This window comes from Armigeres subalbatus, chromosome 1 (assembly GCF_024139115.2).
Source record: "Armigeres subalbatus isolate Guangzhou_Male chromosome 1, GZ_Asu_2, whole genome shotgun sequence".
NCBI classification, from domain to species: domain Eukaryota; kingdom Metazoa; phylum Arthropoda; class Insecta; order Diptera; family Culicidae; genus Armigeres; species Armigeres subalbatus.
In genome coordinates, this window is record NC_085139.1 from 293218150 (window position 1) to 293235351 (window position 17202).

The window sequence follows — 17202 nt, forward strand, 5'->3', positions numbered from 1 at the left end:
ACACAAACCCCCATATATTTTTTTATGGTTGGTGCTCAAATTGGTGCTTCGGTCGTTCGTGTGTGATATTGTTGGTTGAATAAATTGATTGATCGTGCCGCTGTTGGTAAAACTTGATGGATGTTTGAATAAACGAGAGGTGGAGTCAATGTTGGTCAAACTGTTTGACCGTGTGTACGTTCCATTAGGTAAGCGTGACAACCAGATTGACAACCACAAACTGAGAGCCATAAAGACTAGGGATCCTACATTCAGATATTAGGTTCTGCAGCATGACGTCACGAATGAATTCGGTCCTCGTCGAATGAACTTTTTTGACAGTTCAGTAGTACTTTCCACTGACTCCGACAAGGATCGAGTTTGTGATTGGTTGGCTGCCCCCGAGTCCAACGCGAAGTACTACTAATCAGTCATCAGTTTGAGGTTAGATACAGACGCTGCAGAACCTAATATGTGAAAGCGGCCATCTTGAGCCAATCGAGCATTGAGAACTGTCAAAATCTGAGCCAAATGAACATCGTTATTGTTGCAGATCGAAAAGTATTGCGATTTTGGTGAAATAGATTTTATGAAAAGTTTTATCGAATAAACAATTTGTTTTGCTTTCGTAAGTAAAAGTAGTCTAGTTGATGCCTTATATCGTGTTCATTCGTATTGCTCATTAATTTTATCGAAAATGCAAAATAATCAAGAAGTGTCTTCGAATGTAAAGTCGTGTGCAAGCCTAAACATTTTTCACTGCGGCAAGTGCTGGCAGCGTTTGTTTACGAAAGTAACAGCGTTGCTAAATCGTCTGGAAAAGTATTCGCACATCTCTTAATATAGGATCCCTAATAAAGACCATCAGATCGGTCAGCTGTCAAAAGTGCAGGTGAGCACCGTTATTGATTGATTTTGTTGTCGTTTGATTGGACTGACGTCGTTTTAAATTGATAAATCAATAGTTAAATTAAGGGTTCATTTACAAATTACATAACGCGAAAATGGACCATTTTCAGCCCCCACCCATCCCCTAAAGCGTTATGTAATTTGAGAATGGGCCCTTAACTAAATCTTTCCAAAATCAATCCAGACTATCTTTTGAAAAGGGCCAAACTTTGTTTAGCTAAATTTTTCAAATGGATATAATCGAAAAACAACGCATCCTACAAAAAGTGTTGTATTGGTGACTATCGCAAATCAGTCAAACTTTCTAATAAAGATATTGGAAACAATTCAAATTGAGTCCTAAACTGAAAAAAAATCTGTTTTAAAAATTGAAATTCGATTTGCAAAAAAAAAAAACGCCTTTTTTGTTTTAAATGAAATTCGGGACCGATTTGCGATTTGGGCGTAGCTTATTTTGTAAACAAACATTGTTTTGGAAATTCCGTAAAATGCAAGCGTTTTTCTCCAAAATTAAATTCCTTACATGCTAGAGGAAAGCCTACTCTATCGGATACATATCGTGGTTTTCTCAGGAAATGCTTGCTGTAGGTGGAATTCGCGTTCCAATGTCTGTTTACAAAGTACAAAGTAGAAGAGTACCACAGTAGATCACGGCACAGTAGCGGTTAAGTACACAGAGTGTAAAATTTTCTTGACGGAATTATTTTCAGTGTATTTTCATCCGTTGCGACCAGTTACAACTAGGGATCCTACATTCAGAGATATGCGAAAGCGGCCATCTTGAGCCAATCGAGCATTGAGAGCTGTCAGAATCTGAGCCAAATGAACATTGTTATTGTTGTGGATTGAAAGGTATTGCGATTGTAATGAAAAAGATTTTACGAAAAGTTTTGTCGAATAAACAATTTGTTTGATATTGGCAAGTTGAAGTAGTCTAGTTGTCTAGTTTATGCATGGTACTTTGTTCATTTGTAGTGCACTTTTATTTTAGTGATAATGCATTGTTGGACTTTAGATAACGAAATCTGAAAATGCCATTATATACGCAAAGTCATGTTCGAGCTTCAACATTTTGCGCCTCGGCAAGTGCTGGCAGCGTTTGTTTACGAAAGTAACAGCGTTGCTAAATCGTCTGGAAAAGTATTCGCACATCTCTTAATATAGGATCCCTAGTAACAACCAAAGCATTGTACTCTGCTTGACTGTACAGGAATATTAATATATGCATATGTTAAAACCCCTTGACACTGAAAAAAAATCGATTCAGAATCGCTCAGGAGGTTTCCGAATCTCTTGAAAGGAGGCTTCCGAGCCTCTTGAAAGGAGGCTTCCGAGCCTCTTGAAAGGAGGCTTCCGAGCCTCTTGAAAGGAGGCTTCCGAGCCTCTTGAAAGAAGGCTTCCGAGCCTCTTGAAAGGAGGCTTCCAAGCCTCTTGAAAGGAGGCTTCCGAGCCTCTTGAAAGGAGGCTTCCGAGCCTCTTGAAAGGAGGCTTCCGAGCCTCTTGAAAGGAGGCTTGAGGCCTCTTGAAAGGAGGCTTCTGAGCCTCTTGAAAGGAGGCTTCTGAGCCTCTTGAAAGGAGGCTTCTGAGCCTCTTGAAAGGAGGCTCTGAGCCTCTTGAAAGGAGGCTTCTGAGCCTCTTGAAAGGAGGCTGAAGCCTCTTGAAAGGAGGCTTCTGAGCCTCTTGAAAGGAGGCTCTGAGCCTCTTGAAAGGAGGCTTCCAGGCCTCTTGAAGGAGGCTCTCTTGAAAGAAGGCCTGAGCCTCTTGAAAGGAGGCTTCCGAGCCTCCTAAAAGCAGGCGCTCAAGCTTCTTGAAAGGAGGCTTCCGAGCCTCTCGAAAACAGGATTTCGAGCCTCTCGAAGGGAGGATTCCGAGCCTCTTGAAAGGAAGCTTCCGAGCCTCTTGAAAGGAGGCTTCAGAGCCTCTTGAAAGGAGGCTTCAGAGCCTCTTGAAAGGAGGCTTCCGAGCCTCTTGAAAGGAGGCTTCCGAGCCTCTTGAAAGGAGGCTTCCGAGCCTCTTGAAAGGAGGCTTCCGAGCCTCTTGAAAGGAGGCTTCTGAGCCTCTTGAAAGGAGGCTTCTGAGCCTCTTGAAAGGAGGCCTGAGCCTCTTGAAAGGAGGCTCTGAGCCTCTTGAAAGGAGGCCTGAGCCTCTTGAAAGGAGGCTTCTGAGCCTCTTGAAAGGAGGCTTCTGAGCCTCTTGAAAGGAGGCTTCTGAGCCTCTTGAAAGGAGGCTTCTGAGCCTCTTGAAAGGAGGCTCTGAGCCTCTTGAAAGGAGGCTTCTGAGCCTCTTGAAAGGAGGCCTGAGCCTCTTGAAAGGAGGCTCTGAGCCTCTTGAAAGGAGGCCTGAGCCTCTTGAAAGGAGGCCTGAGCCTCTTGAAAGGAGGCTTCTGAGCCTCTTGAAAGGAGGCTTCCGAGCCTCTTGAAAGGAGGCTTCCAAGCCTCTTGAAAGGAGGCTTCCGAGCCTCTTGAAAGGAGGCTTCCGAGCCTCTTGAAAGGAGGCTTCCGAGCCTCTTGAAAGAAGGCTTCCGAGCCTCTTGAAAGGAGGCTTCCGAGCCTCTTAAAAGCAGGCGCTCAAGCTTCTTGAAAGGAGGCTTCCGAGCCTCTCGAAAACAGGATTTCGAGCCTCTCGAAGGGAGGATTCCGAGCCTCTTGAAAGGAAGCTTCCGAGCCTCTTGAAAGGAGGCTTCAGAGCCTCTTGAAAGGAGGCTTCAGAGCCTCTTGAAAGGAGGCTTCCGAGCCTCTTGAAAGGAGGCTTCCGAGCCTCTTGAAAGGAGGCTTCCGAGCCTCTTGAAAGGAGGCTTCTGAGCCTCTTGAAAGGAGGCTTCTGTGCCTCTTGAAAGGAGGCTTGAGCCTCTTGAAAGGAGGCTTCTGAGCCTCTTGAAAGGAGGCCTGAGCCTCTTGAAAGGAGGCTTCTGAGCCTCTTGAAGGAGGCTTCTGAGCCTCTTGAAAGGAGGCTTCTGAGCCTCTTGAAAGGAGGCTTCTGAGCCTCTTGAAAGGAGGCTTCTGAGCCTCTTGAAAGGAGGCCTGAGCCTCTTGAAAGGAGGCTTCTGAGCCTCTTGAAAGGAGGCTTCTGAGCCTCTTGAAAGGAGGCTTGAGCCTCTTGGAAAGAGGCTTCTGAGCCTCTTGAAAGGATGTTTTTGAGCCTCTTGAAAGGAGGCTTCCGAGCCTCTTGAAAGGAGGCTTCCGAGCCTCTTGAAAGGAGGCTTCCGAGCCTCTTGAAAGGAGGCTTCCGAGCCTCTTGAAAGGAGGCTTCCGAGCCTCTTGAAAGGAGGCTTCCGAGCCTCTTGAAAGGAGGCTTCCGAGCCTATCGAAAGGTGACCCCAGAGGTACATTTACCCCAGGTTGAAAATCGCTGCTCTAGAGCATCCAACAATCCTGGAGTTGTGATCTTGATGTTCTATAGAATAAACATGAAGATAGGCAAAATCATCACCATTGTCATGAGTTGAATTAGCTCCTAGATACATTACAATACCATTATGGACACTTTACAGAATTATAAGAATATCTACGACAATCCAAATTGTTCTTAAATTCAGATTCTGATGTTTTAAACAATCAACAAGAGTGCTATGTCTCCACCATTCATATAAGTTGCGTTAGCTCCTAGAAACAACAACGTCATGTTAACAACATACCGGCCACCATTGAAACCGTCCATTTTAAGCGACTACGCGTCGTCAAGTGGCGATAATAATGATCATCCTTCTCTTCGTTGTCGGAATTGGAATTGGGAGCACCTCCATTGCCGTGACTGCTCGACTGTATTCCCCAGAAGCCGTTTTACCCATCAGAACTCGAACTCGACCATCTGACCCGGTTATGGTTTTTGCGATGCGTATGAGCAGTCATTGCAACGGAGAGTAGGTTGTTGTCGTGTTTATAAAGCACCATTGGACTCTTTCAAACATCCGCGGATGGACGTCTCCATTTGCTGCGCTTATGTAGCTGACTTATATAGTCCCGTGGTATGCTGCTTCCTTCAAAGAGCTAAATGTTTACTGGAAGCATTTAACTTGTAGTGTCTTTTTTAACTACACAAATTGTTAGTCATTGTGGATTTGCGTTACATAAAACTGTAGACTTTGATTGCTCTGTGTAAATGGTCTTGCAAACCCCTTACACCGGTTACAGCATATTGGAATGATCCATATTTTCACTTAAGTTCAGTATCCTTTAGATCTTCGAAATGTGCGCAAACTGAGTTGGGCGGGCTTTTCACGGGTACTAGCAAATGAATCTATGAATTATGAAACTAGGACGAATAATAAACTGTTTCGCTGTCTTGTTTTGGTCTCCTCTTCCTGTTATCAGTCGTGCGCACTCTCATCGCCAGTGGCGCCGGGAGTGGGTGGGACAGGTAGGACATGTCCTACGCATGAATTTTCCTGGGTGGGAAAGTCAAAGCACTGTCCTACCCATGATTATGGTAAGAACATATGAAGTCATTCGATGGTAGAAATTCGTGTGTTAGCAGAAGGTTATTTTAAAAACAATAATCATAGATGTTTTTGGGATTCTAAAACAATAGACTGACTGTTCTTTGGGACCTCAGGCACTTTATAATCCCTAAGCGCTCAAAGATGTCTAAACTTTACTTCTCAGATTCTAAACGTTTTACAGAGGTAAAATAGAAGTTGTTGAAATTTGCGAATAGGAAGTTAAGATAAAGCACGATTATTACAAGACCACGGAATTTTTTTTCCTTAAACCTTAATAGATCTATTGAAATTTGAGAAACCAAAAACATAACGATGTCTGCTCTGAATCTAATCCGTAAGGGATTCTAAAGCAGATTCTTTGGCAATCATGCGTTTTTTTGGTGGTTTGATTTATATATAGATCCATAACATTTTCTATAATCCTAGCAGTTAACAATAATTGATTAAAACCATTGAGTATTTTTTCAAATTTCTATAACCTTTGACTTTTTTTTGAAGCTTGTAAAGAGATATTACATAATCGATAATGGAAAAGCAATATTTGTCCTAAAAATCCAGGAAAATTTCTCAAATTATATAAATATTCTGGTCGTAAGAACTTTTCAAGTCCAGATTATTTTTAAAATTGATTGCATTGCAAACATAACTTTCCCATAACGAAATGGATTTCATATCAACATGGAACAGTTATGCTTTCAGTGGTAGTACTAAGTACCCAAGTAACCTAAAGTTCCTTCAAGAGTACGTTTTTCGCTTAAGCAGCTTAGTGAAGCTGATTCAGCGAAAAACGTACTCTTAAAGGAACTTTTGGTTAGTTAGAATGTGCATCGATTTCTCATTACCAGAATTGTTGTCCGAGCTCAGTGATCTAGTGGCTATAGTTTCTGCCTATAAGCAGGAGGTCATGGGTTCGATCGCAGGCTTGTCCTTTTTCTATTCTGTATGTCTTAGTTCTTTTTGTGTTTCACGTTCTACCAAAACTATTCCTACAATTATACCACACTAACAGTTTCATAACCTCCCTTGGCACAGATGAGAGGACGTAGCTTCTTTCTTAAATATAGATATCCCAATTAATAATACTTTTCCCTCCACCATTCCCATAACGTGACCAGGACTGATCTCGACTGTTGGTGTTAAAGAGTGCCTTGCTTCCATCTAAGAAATAGTGTTTAGTCTTAAATCATTATTTGTGTTAAAGGATGGAAGTGATGCTACTTCCATACAATAGTCTACCCAAGTAACATTTTTAATTTAATAACGATCTTCAAAACCATAATTTGCTCTTCATGACCTTCATAAAACCAGCATTAAACCAAAATATTACTAGAGCAGGTTTGCAACACCTGCGAATTTATACGAATCGCTTAATGTTACCGCTAATACCAGATTGTAGCCCAAATCGGCATTTTCCATTTGTCCTACCCACGACTCGGAACGTGGATGCGCCTCTGCTCATCGCACTAATTAAGGGACAGAGTCAATAGCAATAGTAATGAATAAAAAACCCAGATTGATCCACCTAGCGGTGATGGTGCCTTTCTCGTTCGTTCAAAAGGTTTTGAAAAATATAAAATAACACCAATATGTGGATTGGTCTTATTTTTCATTTTTGTTTATATGCATAAAAAAATCTCGCCAAACGCAATCTGATGCGAGAGACCTGAAAAGCACACATATTGCACATCAATCACAGTAACTTATATATGATCGGATTCAGTCACAATATGGTTACTGAAACCAGATTTGTTGAACTTGTGTTGCTTGGGGAATAGATGAAGTCTAAGTGCTAAAAAAAATGAGCTAGACTCTTTTGAACTCTTTTTCACAATAAATAGTAATTTTACCATAACTCCTAAGCCCATAGTCCGATCTGGCCAATTTTCAATAAGAATCAATGAGACATTCTGCGTCGAATGCAATTTAATGCGAGCAAATCGGTTGAGAAAAGTACCTGAAAAATGATGGACATTTTTTTTGCGATTTTTCCATAAAAAACCCAGATTAATCCACCTAGCGGTGATGGTGCCTTTCTCGACCTTCGTAAAATGTGTTTGCTTGAAAGTAGATGAGCTAGTAGCTAAGAGCAAAAAAGAAAAACTTCTTGGCCGGAAAAACTTGAAAATCGGATTATTTCAAGCAAAGATATTGTAGATCTAGTTGAAAACGCGAGATCTCGGTTCGGTTTTCAACTAGATCTACAATATGCTAATCAGAATTTCGACATTTTTTTTCCTTTTCCAATCTTTTTGATGTACATACCCCTGTTGTATTTTACCCAGTTATATATTTTAAGGATATCACATTTGGATGTTTGTTAAACTGAAGCTCTGACTACACAAAAAGAAAATGAAAATGTCATTCCCATCAAGCGAGCGGAGGGCAATATTTGTTATGATATAAATCTCGTGGCCGTTCTTCTGCCAAACTCCCGTATGAAGAGGGAGGGAAGTGTATCAGTGTGGAAGCATCCGATAGTTCGTTTTCGGAGAGAAATTATAGCCTTTCGGTACAACTTTGTAGCACAAGAAAGGCAAAAAGTATTTTGGCCATATTTTCTAAGATAATAGTCCAAGCTGGGCAATTTTCAATAGAAAATAATAGAATAGGATTCCGCGTCCAATGCAATTTGTTATGAGTAAATCGATTGAGGGTAAGTGCATTAGAGCTAGACTTTTTTACGCGCTTTTTTATAACATAAAGCATTTTGGCCATAATTTTTGTGCCCATAGTCCGATCTTCCAAATTTTCAATAGAAAGCAAAACGACAGGATCCTGCGTCGAATGGAATTTGTTGCAAGTAAATCGGTTGAGGATAAGTACCAAAAAAGTGAGCTAAACTTTTTGCACTTTTGGTGCGCGCACACACATACATACACACACAGACATCACCACAATTCTTCGAACTGAGTCGATTGGTATATAACACTATGGGTCTCCAGGTCTTCTGTAAAAGTTTGGTTTTGGAGCGAACATATAGCCTTTTTGTATACTTTGTAAACAAAAGGAAAAAATGGTGTTTCGGCCATAACTTCTGATCCCATATTTCGATCTGGAAAAATGTCAATAGGAAACAATGGGATAGGAATCTGCGTCGAATGCAACTTGTTGCGTGTAAATCGATCAAGGTTAGGTGTCCGAAAAATAGGTGACATTTTTCTTTTCTGATTTTTCTATTAAAAATGGTGGTTTGGCCATAACTTCCGATCCCATAGTCCGACCTGGTCAATTTTCAATAGGAAACAATGGGAAAGGACTCTGCGTCGAATGCATTTTGTTGCGAGCAAATCGGTTGAGGATAAGTGCCCGAAAAATGAGTGACATTTTTTACGCGATATTTACGTATAAATTTGTATTTTGGCCATAACTTCCAATCCCATAGTCCGACGTGGCCAATTTTCAATAGGAAACAATGGGAAAGGATTCTGCGTCGAATGCAATTTGTTGCGAGCAAATCGCTTGAGGATAAGTGCCCGAAAAATGAGTGACATTTTTTACGCGATATTTACGTATAAATTTGTATTTTGGCCATAACTTCCAATCCCATAGTACGACGTGACCAAATTTCAATAGGAAACAATGGGAAAGGATTCTGCGTCAAATGCAATTTGTTGCGAGCAAATCGGTTGAGGATAAGTGCCCGAAAAATGAGTGACATTTTTTACGCGATATTTACGTATAAATTTGTATTTTGGCCATAACTTCCAATCCCATAGTCCGACCTGGCCAATTTCCAATAAGAAACAATGGGAAAGGATTCTGCGTCAAATGCAATTTGTTGCGAGCAAATCGGTTGAGGATAAGTGCCTAAAAAATGAGTGACATTTTTTGCGTCGTTTTGTGCGCACACACACACACACACATACACACACACACACACACACACACACACACACACACACACACACACACACACACAGGGCAGCAGGGACTTTGTCCAAGGGCTTGACGACCCCTCCCCATGGCCACTGCGAGTTAGGGGGCCTGTCTAGGATGTGGTGGGGTTTGACAGTGGGCTCTGTTGAACCTCTATAAAAAGCTGCATGTGTCTGCAAGCAGGCCCTATCACAGCGACCGTGCGCCGCTCAAAGCACACAAGCCCAAGAGGAGTGCCAACTGGCACATCAGGATTCATACCAGTAAGATCCTGATTATGGTATACTGGTCACGGCAAACGACATTGGACGATTCTCGGTTTTTGGATAGGATTAGGCGTATATGGGCTGACAGTCGAGCTATTCTGTTTCCTGAGTAAAAAGAGTGACATCTTTTTGAAATGGCAGGCAGGCTAATGGTTCGACTGCCTCCGTCCCGGTAAACAACCTGGCAGGCCTCCGGTAACGCTCAACACCTGTCACCTAGACTGGTGGGTAGTAGGTTCAGATGTAACATTCCTGATCTACGTCGATCCGGCTCTGAACACGGTGCTATAAGGCACCGGAGTCAACCTTGCATGGACCTCACTGTTTACAAAGGCACCCATGGGATCACAAAAGGCGACTATCTACAACGGGTAGAGATAACGGCCCGGAGGGGACCCTTTAACATGGAAACGAATACAAAAATCAACGAAGGAGCAGGCGGAGCGATTGTTTTCGCAAAGAGTGGGAAGCTGCAGCGATCTCCAGTGATGGCGCAGGCAGCAGTAGCAAGTACCAGCAGTTTGGCCAAGACTTCTGAGAACCAGGCAGGCCAACAGGAGCTAGGATCCGAGAATAGGGTGTCCACACCAAAATCGGCAAGTAGTGTTATTCAGGAGGAACTACAACTTGGGAGGTCCAACCTGATGGAAGTGCGGAAGCGAGTCAACGAGCTTTATGACTTCGTGAAGGACAAACACAATGTCCACACTAAGATAAAGGTTCTAGTGACGAGCATCAAATCCGCCGTTAAAGCTGCCGAGCACGAACAGAACGCGCTCAAAAAAGAGCTGAGGCAGCTGAAAAAACACTGAGAGAGGGAGCGGAGCATGCAGCAGACACACAGCAGACACCAATGAGCATCCAAAATACTCGCACGGAGAAGCGAAGCAGGGACTCGCCAGGGGAGCAGGAAGTCCTGAAGAAGCAGCGGAACGTGCACGATTGTGCTAACGTACTAAAGGATGGCGCCAAGAACGGTGAATGGCAAACCGTAGAAAGCCAGCGAGAGAAGAGGAAGAAGCAGAAGGTGACTGTGGAAAAGAAGAAGGAACAGAAGAAGAAAGAAAAACGTCGATCTCCTCAGGAGAGGGTCAAGGGCGACGCCCTGATCATCGAAGCGAGCGACAGGACGACGTATGCAGCAATCCTAAGGAAAGTAAGAGAAAACCCGGATCTCAAGGACTTGGGAGAGAAAGTAGTGAGGACTAGGCGTACCCAGAAGTGGAGTTGCTGTTCGAGCTGAAGAAAGATCCAACAATCAAAAGCTCGGCCTTCCGGGAGCTCGTTGCCAATTCCTTGGGCAGTGAAGCAAACGTAAGAGCTCTTACACAGGAAGCAGTAGTCGAGTGCAGAGACCTGGACGAGATTACGTCGGAAGACGAACTGAGGGAGGCTCTTGTCTCACAATGTATGCTGAGTGAGGTGCAGATGACGATCCGGCTTAGGAAAGCGTACGGTGGTACACAAGTAGCAGCGATACGATTACCAGCAGTTGCTGCCAACAAAATGGTGGAGGTGGGCAAGGTGAAAGTCGGATGGTCGGTGTGCCCGTTGAGACTCACTCTGCGGGTCACCAAAGAGATGGAGAGATGCTTCAAATGCATGGCGTTTGGACACCAGGCGCGAAACTGCAAAGGTCCGGATAGATCCGGTCTATGTAGAAAATGTGGCGAAGAAGGACACGTTGCTAGGGACTGTACGAAGCAACCGCGATGCCTGCTCTGCAAACCGGAGGACGGAAACGACCATACGACGGGTGGCTTCCAATGCCCTGCATACAAGAAGGCGATGGCGGGCCGAGATTAATGGAGATCATCCAGTTGAATCTCAATCATTGCGACACCGCACAGCAGCTGTTGTGGCAGTCGACAACAGAAGCAATGTGCGACGTGGCAATTATTGCTGAGCCGTACCGGATCCCTTCTGACAACGGCAACTGGGTGGCGGATGCTACGGGGATTGCGGCTATTCAAGTGATGGGCAGATTCCCTATCCAAGAGGTGGTAGACAGCTCTAACGAAGGTTTTGTTGTCGCCAAAATCAACGGGATCTTCGTGTGTAGCTGCTACGCACCCCCACGGTGGACTTTAGAGCAGTATAACAGGATGCTGGATGCACTCACGGAGAAGCTGATCGGCCTTAAACCCGCAATCATCGGAGGCGACTTCAATGCTTGGGCAGTGGATTGGGGGAGCAGGCTGACCAACGCCAGAGGTTACAGTTTGCTGGAGGCGCTTGCAAAGCTGGAAGTCAGACTGTGCAACGAAGGTACCGTTAGTACATTTCGCAGAGACAGCAGGGAGTCCATCATTGACGTGACGTTTTGCAGCCCGTCGCTGGTGAGAAACATGAACTGGAGAGTTTGTGAGGACTACACTCATAGTGATCACCAAGCTATCCGGTATAGTGTTGGAACACGGCTACCGACGACGCGGAGAGGGATAAGGACTACCGGGCGAAGATGGAAAACGAAGGACTTTGACAAGGAGCTTTTCATCGAAGCACTTCGAGTTGACAGCGGCGCAATAAATCTGGAAGCAGATGAACTGACGGAAACGTTAGCGAGGGCTTGCGATGCGTCGATGCCAAGAAAACTGGAGCCATTAGACAGCCGACGCCCAAATTACTGGTGGAACGAATCTCTTGCCAATCTTCGTGCTGCCTGTCTCAGGGCCAGGAGACGTTTTCAGAGGGCAAGGTCTGAAACGGTAAGAGAAGAACGTAAGATAGTTTTCCGGGAAGCTAGAGCGGCTTTCAAACGGGAGATCAAAGTCAGCAAGTCCAACTGCTTCAAGCAGTTGTGCCAAGAAGCTGACGCTGATCCTTGGGGCAATGCTTATCGGGTGGCAATAACGAAAATCAAGGGTCCAGCGACGCCAGCGGAGATGTGTCCGGACAAGCTGAAGATCATCGTGGACGGTCTTTTCCCGCAACATGATTCTACGATGTGGCCGCCTGCACCGTACGAAGATGAAGACCGTGTCACCATTGCAGGTATGCAAGTCTCCAACGACGAGCTGTCATCAGTGGCGAAAGGTCTGAAGAAGAAGAAAGCTCCGGGTCCGGATGGAATTCAAACGTGGCTTTAAAACTGCGATACTGGCGTTTCCAGATTTGTTCAGGATGGTGCTGCAGAAATGCCTAGCAGATGGTTACTTTCCGAATAAGTGGAAGATTCAGAAACTGGTGTTACTGCCGAAACCAGGAAAACCGTTGGGGAGTCCAGCTTCGTATAGGCCCATATGCCTGCTGGATACACTGGGGAAGCTTCTGGAAAGGATTATCCTTAACAGGCTGACGCAGTTCACGGAGGGTGAGATCGGCTTGTTGGAGAAGCAGTTTGGATTCCGAAAAGGCAGATCGACGGTGGATGCAATTAAGGCGGTCGTTGAAGTTGCAGAGAAAGCATCCAAGAAAAAGAGGTGCGGCAATCGGTTCTGCGCCGTAGTAACAATTGACGTCAAAACGCGTTCAACAGTGCCAGCTGGGAGGCCATCGCCGTAGCGCTGCATGGAATGCGGGTTCCTGGCTATTTGTGTAGAATCTTAAGAGCTACTTCGAAAACCGGATTCTGGTCTACGATACGAACTCGGGGCAGAAGTCGATTAGGGTTACGGCGGGTGTTCCGCAAGGATCCATACTTGGCCCAATGCTGTGGAACGTTATGTACAACGGAGTGCTAAAGCTGAAGTTGCCCAAAGGCGTGCAGATCTTCGGATTCGCGGATGATGTTGTTCTAACGATAACCGGAGAGTCGCTGGAAGAGGTAGATATGCTGGTGGCGGAGACGACCGACGCAGTTGAAAACTGGATGAATGGGGTCAAGCTGCAGCTTGCTCACGACAAAACGGAAGTGATGCTGGTCAGCAACTGCCGAATCATACAGCGAATGCAGATTATCGTCGGAGAGCACGACATACCGTCCGTGCGGGCTTTGAGACATCTAGGAGTGATGATCGACGACCGTTTGAATTTCAACACCCATGTCGACTATTCCTGCGAGAAGGCGGCAAAGATGGTCAGTGCGCTTGCTAGGATCATGCCGAACGTTGGCGGACCGAGAGGCAGCTGTAGGCGTCTTCTGGCGACCGTATCATCCTCAATACTTAGGTACGGCGTTCCAGCCTGGGGAGCTGCGCTCAAGACGAAACGTAATCGCAGGAAGTTGAATAGCGTGTTTCGTCTAATGGCCATTCGAGTGGCGAGTGCGTACCGAACAATTTCGTCAGAGGCAGTTTGCGTTATCGCAGGGATGATTCCAATCTGCATAACCTTAGCAGAGGATATCGAGTGCTACCAACGGAGAGGTACCAGAAATGTGAGGGAGACGATGAGACTGGACTCAATGGTGAAGTGGCAGCAGGAGTGGGACAATGCAGACAATGGAAGGTGGACCCACCGGCTCATCCCCAATGTGTCGACGTGGGTGAACAGGGAGCATGGAGAGGTGAACTTTCACCTCACTCAGTTCCTATCCGGACACGGTTGTTTCCGCCAATATCTGCACCGATGTGGCCATGCGTCATTGCCATTCTGCCCGGCGTGTATCAACGTAGAGGAGACTCCAGAGCACGTGTTATTCGATTGTCCGAGGTTTGCGGAAGCACGTAGAGGAATGCCTGCCCTAAGCGTGGACAACATCGCAGAGCGAATGTGTCACGATGAAGATACGTGGAATGTGGTAAGCAGAGTCGTGAGGCAAATATTGTCAGAGCTGCAGCGTAGATGGAGAAGGGACCAGCAAACAAGCGTCGGCTCGGAGGAAAATCCAGGAGAGTGAGCAGTGTTGGCCTGTGGTCGTCGGGGCGCCGGTGAACCGGAAGTTTTCTGCCAACCGGAATCGTCGGACCGACTTCGGCACTCGATCAGTCAACCTGCTGAAGAAAGAAGAAAGAAGAAGGAAGTGCTTCGGGTATGTAGGGCACCGCCAGTGCGGACGTTATCCACCTCCGGAACTGTCGGACCACCTCTGCAACCCGAAGACGAAGTCGGCGCAATGCGCGAAAGCGTCCCCTGCGATAGCCGCCGGTAGTCGGGGCACCATCAGTGCGGAAGTTTCCTTCACCGGAACTGGTGGACCACCCTCGACGCCGGGGAAGTCAGGAGGATTCGAGTGAGGAAGTTTGCGGCACGACCGCCGAGGATCGAGACAATGTAGCAGTGGATCTCAGCAAGCCAGTCGGCGAACTAGCCTAAGCTAGGGGCCGGAATTTTAGAAGAAGTGCATGAGCACAGCCCCCCCCGAAGTAGTCGCAGCATCCAGTGGTCCCGGGGGGATCGAGGCAAGGAAGATAAGGGACCCGGTTTATCCGGGAGGCACATTTTTAGCAGGTCGGGAGGAGCCCATCCCTGTTCGCCTTCGAGCATAGTGTGGATGCTCGAGGTGTCTGTCGCGCAGATTTTTGATGGCCTTTAACCCTTGTAAAAAAAAAAAAAAAAAAAAAACACACACACACACACACACACACACACACACACACACACACACATACACTACACACACACACACACAGACATCACCTCAATTCGTCGAACTGAGTCGATTGGTATATAACACTATGGGTCTCCGGGCCTTCTATTAAAAGTTTGTTTTTGGAGCGATCATATAGCCTTTACCGTATACTTAGTATACGAGAAAGGCAAAAATGGAAATAGGTAGTTAGTTATGTTAGCACAATGCACCAAAATCACCCCCCTGGCGTCCTATACTATCACAAGGGGTTTGACAATAGCCACCATGTCCACGGACGGTAGCTCAATTACCGTCCGTTGTTATTGTACGAAAATAAACATCATGTGTTTTGTTTACTATTTGTTTTGGTTAAATCTGAAAATTGTTTTCAAAATAATTTGCAAGATTTACATCATTGACCATGGGGATTATGTTATTTGATGATAAAATATAATAAACTTACGAATTGGAGGGAATCTACAGGTGAAATCAAACGCTACAAGAAATCATATTTCGTAGCTTGTTCTCCCACTCCGAATCAAACAAAAGATATTATTATTGTTTATACTGTGACGAGCATCACAGTTGAAATGGTTCGGGGATGCAAATCGAACAACATTCATTAGTGAAAATGAAATGAAATAAATGGTGTGCTGAAAGATGTTTTGGGATTATATTTACATGCCCATAATAACTGGTATTATTTTTGACCAAATTGAACAAGTGTAGCCAACAATATTTTAAATAAAATCCATTTGCTTGTAAAGGCACGATTCGGGAGAAGTACTTTTCAAAATGTATGCTGGAAATATTCATGAAGATGTTCGCTACGCTGAGAAGCATCTCTTGCCACGGGGCTGACCAAAATGAACTGCTTCAATGACAAATCGAAACCGTCTCAGCAACAGGTCTCAGAATAAAAATAGCCACGCTGTCGCTAATCAAAATTCAAAAATATTTTTCTGCTGCTTGAATGTATAGCAATGTTGATGAAACTCACGCCACCATTACTAAGCGCTACTGAACGCTGAAAATAAATCATATTAATGTTTGCTCTCGAATCATTCAAAGGTACTAAAGCACTAAAATCTTATGACAGGCATTTAAACGTGTAAAATAAATCAGGAATTCCAGAGATAGAATGACGTGTACCATAATTTATATCGCAAATACAGAAAAAATTGCACACTCCAATTATAATAAACCAAACGCTATCCAAACGAAGTTAGCTAAACGAAGGGATCAGGAACACCCGTGTAGTGAGTGAAACTTTTCCAATTAAATTTAAATATTGCCGGTTGCACCTTCAATCTGCAACGCTTGTCACGAGCACCGTTGCATGAAAGATTAAAACGAAAGTGCTGCCCAGATATTATACTGGTACAATCATTAACACTGGCTCTGAAGCAGCCGGTAGATTTCGTACGGCAATTACTGAGAAATTTTCCCAACCGGAAGTGGTTCGCAGTACGGCGTGTGCCATTTTAATTCATTTAACGAGATGCTGCCGTTCTACCGCCCTCACAGTGCGGGGATAATCAGAAAATGGGAAGAACTGCTCCGAATCGGAGGTAGCTAATTCTCAAGAGTATGTCGGTGCCAAAAACCGCAAACCAATCAAACTACGGAAAAACCTCTTCCGCCTCACTTCCGTCGTTGTTGGTGGGTTAGGTCAGGGTTAGGCTCTCGTGTCAAGTGCCCGAGCGTAATTGTGACAATGTGATGTCGGTGGTGGCGTCACAGAGGGCTTGTGTCCAACGTCCATCAGCTGTCTTGTCGGGCATGTTTCGACGGGTTTGGTCATGGTGCGGCCACTGAGGTCAAACCAATTTGCCTATGACCAATCAGGAACAGACAAGCGACTAATCACGCTTAGACACAGTGCTGGTTGGGTACGGTGACGCAGCTCATGCTGCATTCAAAAATACTCTGCCAGTCGGTTTTTGGGGTAGATCCGGTTATTATGTAACGCTAAAATTGTTTAATTTCAACCTCTAGATAATCATTGCTTAAGGAATTTTTTGAATTTTTCTAAACATTACTAAAAAAACATAAATTCGTCATTGATAATTGATTATAAACAAAGAGTAACAAGGAATCACTCTATTTTTAATTTATCAAAATTTTATTTCCACAGGTGACCCACTACACGTAGGAATGGATCTAACGATAGCTAGTTTCGATGCAATTTCCGAAGTAAACATGGTAAGTGCTCACAGTTACTAATCGATTGATTTATCCACTGAAACCGACCATCAAATCGTCATTACTCATCCAATCAA

The 17202-nt window shown here is 44.8% G+C and overlaps 2 protein-coding genes across 3 annotated transcripts in view; one reads left to right on the plus strand and one right to left on the minus strand.

Moving 5' to 3' along the window:
- Window positions 1-17202, minus strand: part of LOC134207731 (gamma-aminobutyric acid receptor subunit alpha-6) — a 642164-nt gene that overhangs the window by 263506 nt on the left and 361456 nt on the right. The gene's annotated exons all lie outside the window — the stretch shown is intronic.
- LOC134207728 (gamma-aminobutyric acid receptor subunit beta-like) overlaps window positions 1-17202 on the plus strand; it is a 118706-nt gene that overhangs the window by 73083 nt on the left and 28421 nt on the right. Inside the window, exon 4 of the mRNA XM_062683576.1 lies at window positions 17058-17125. Within this exon, the coding sequence (XP_062539560.1) occupies window positions 17058-17125 (68 nt within the window). The remainder of the gene's footprint in view (window positions 1-17057; window positions 17126-17202) is intronic.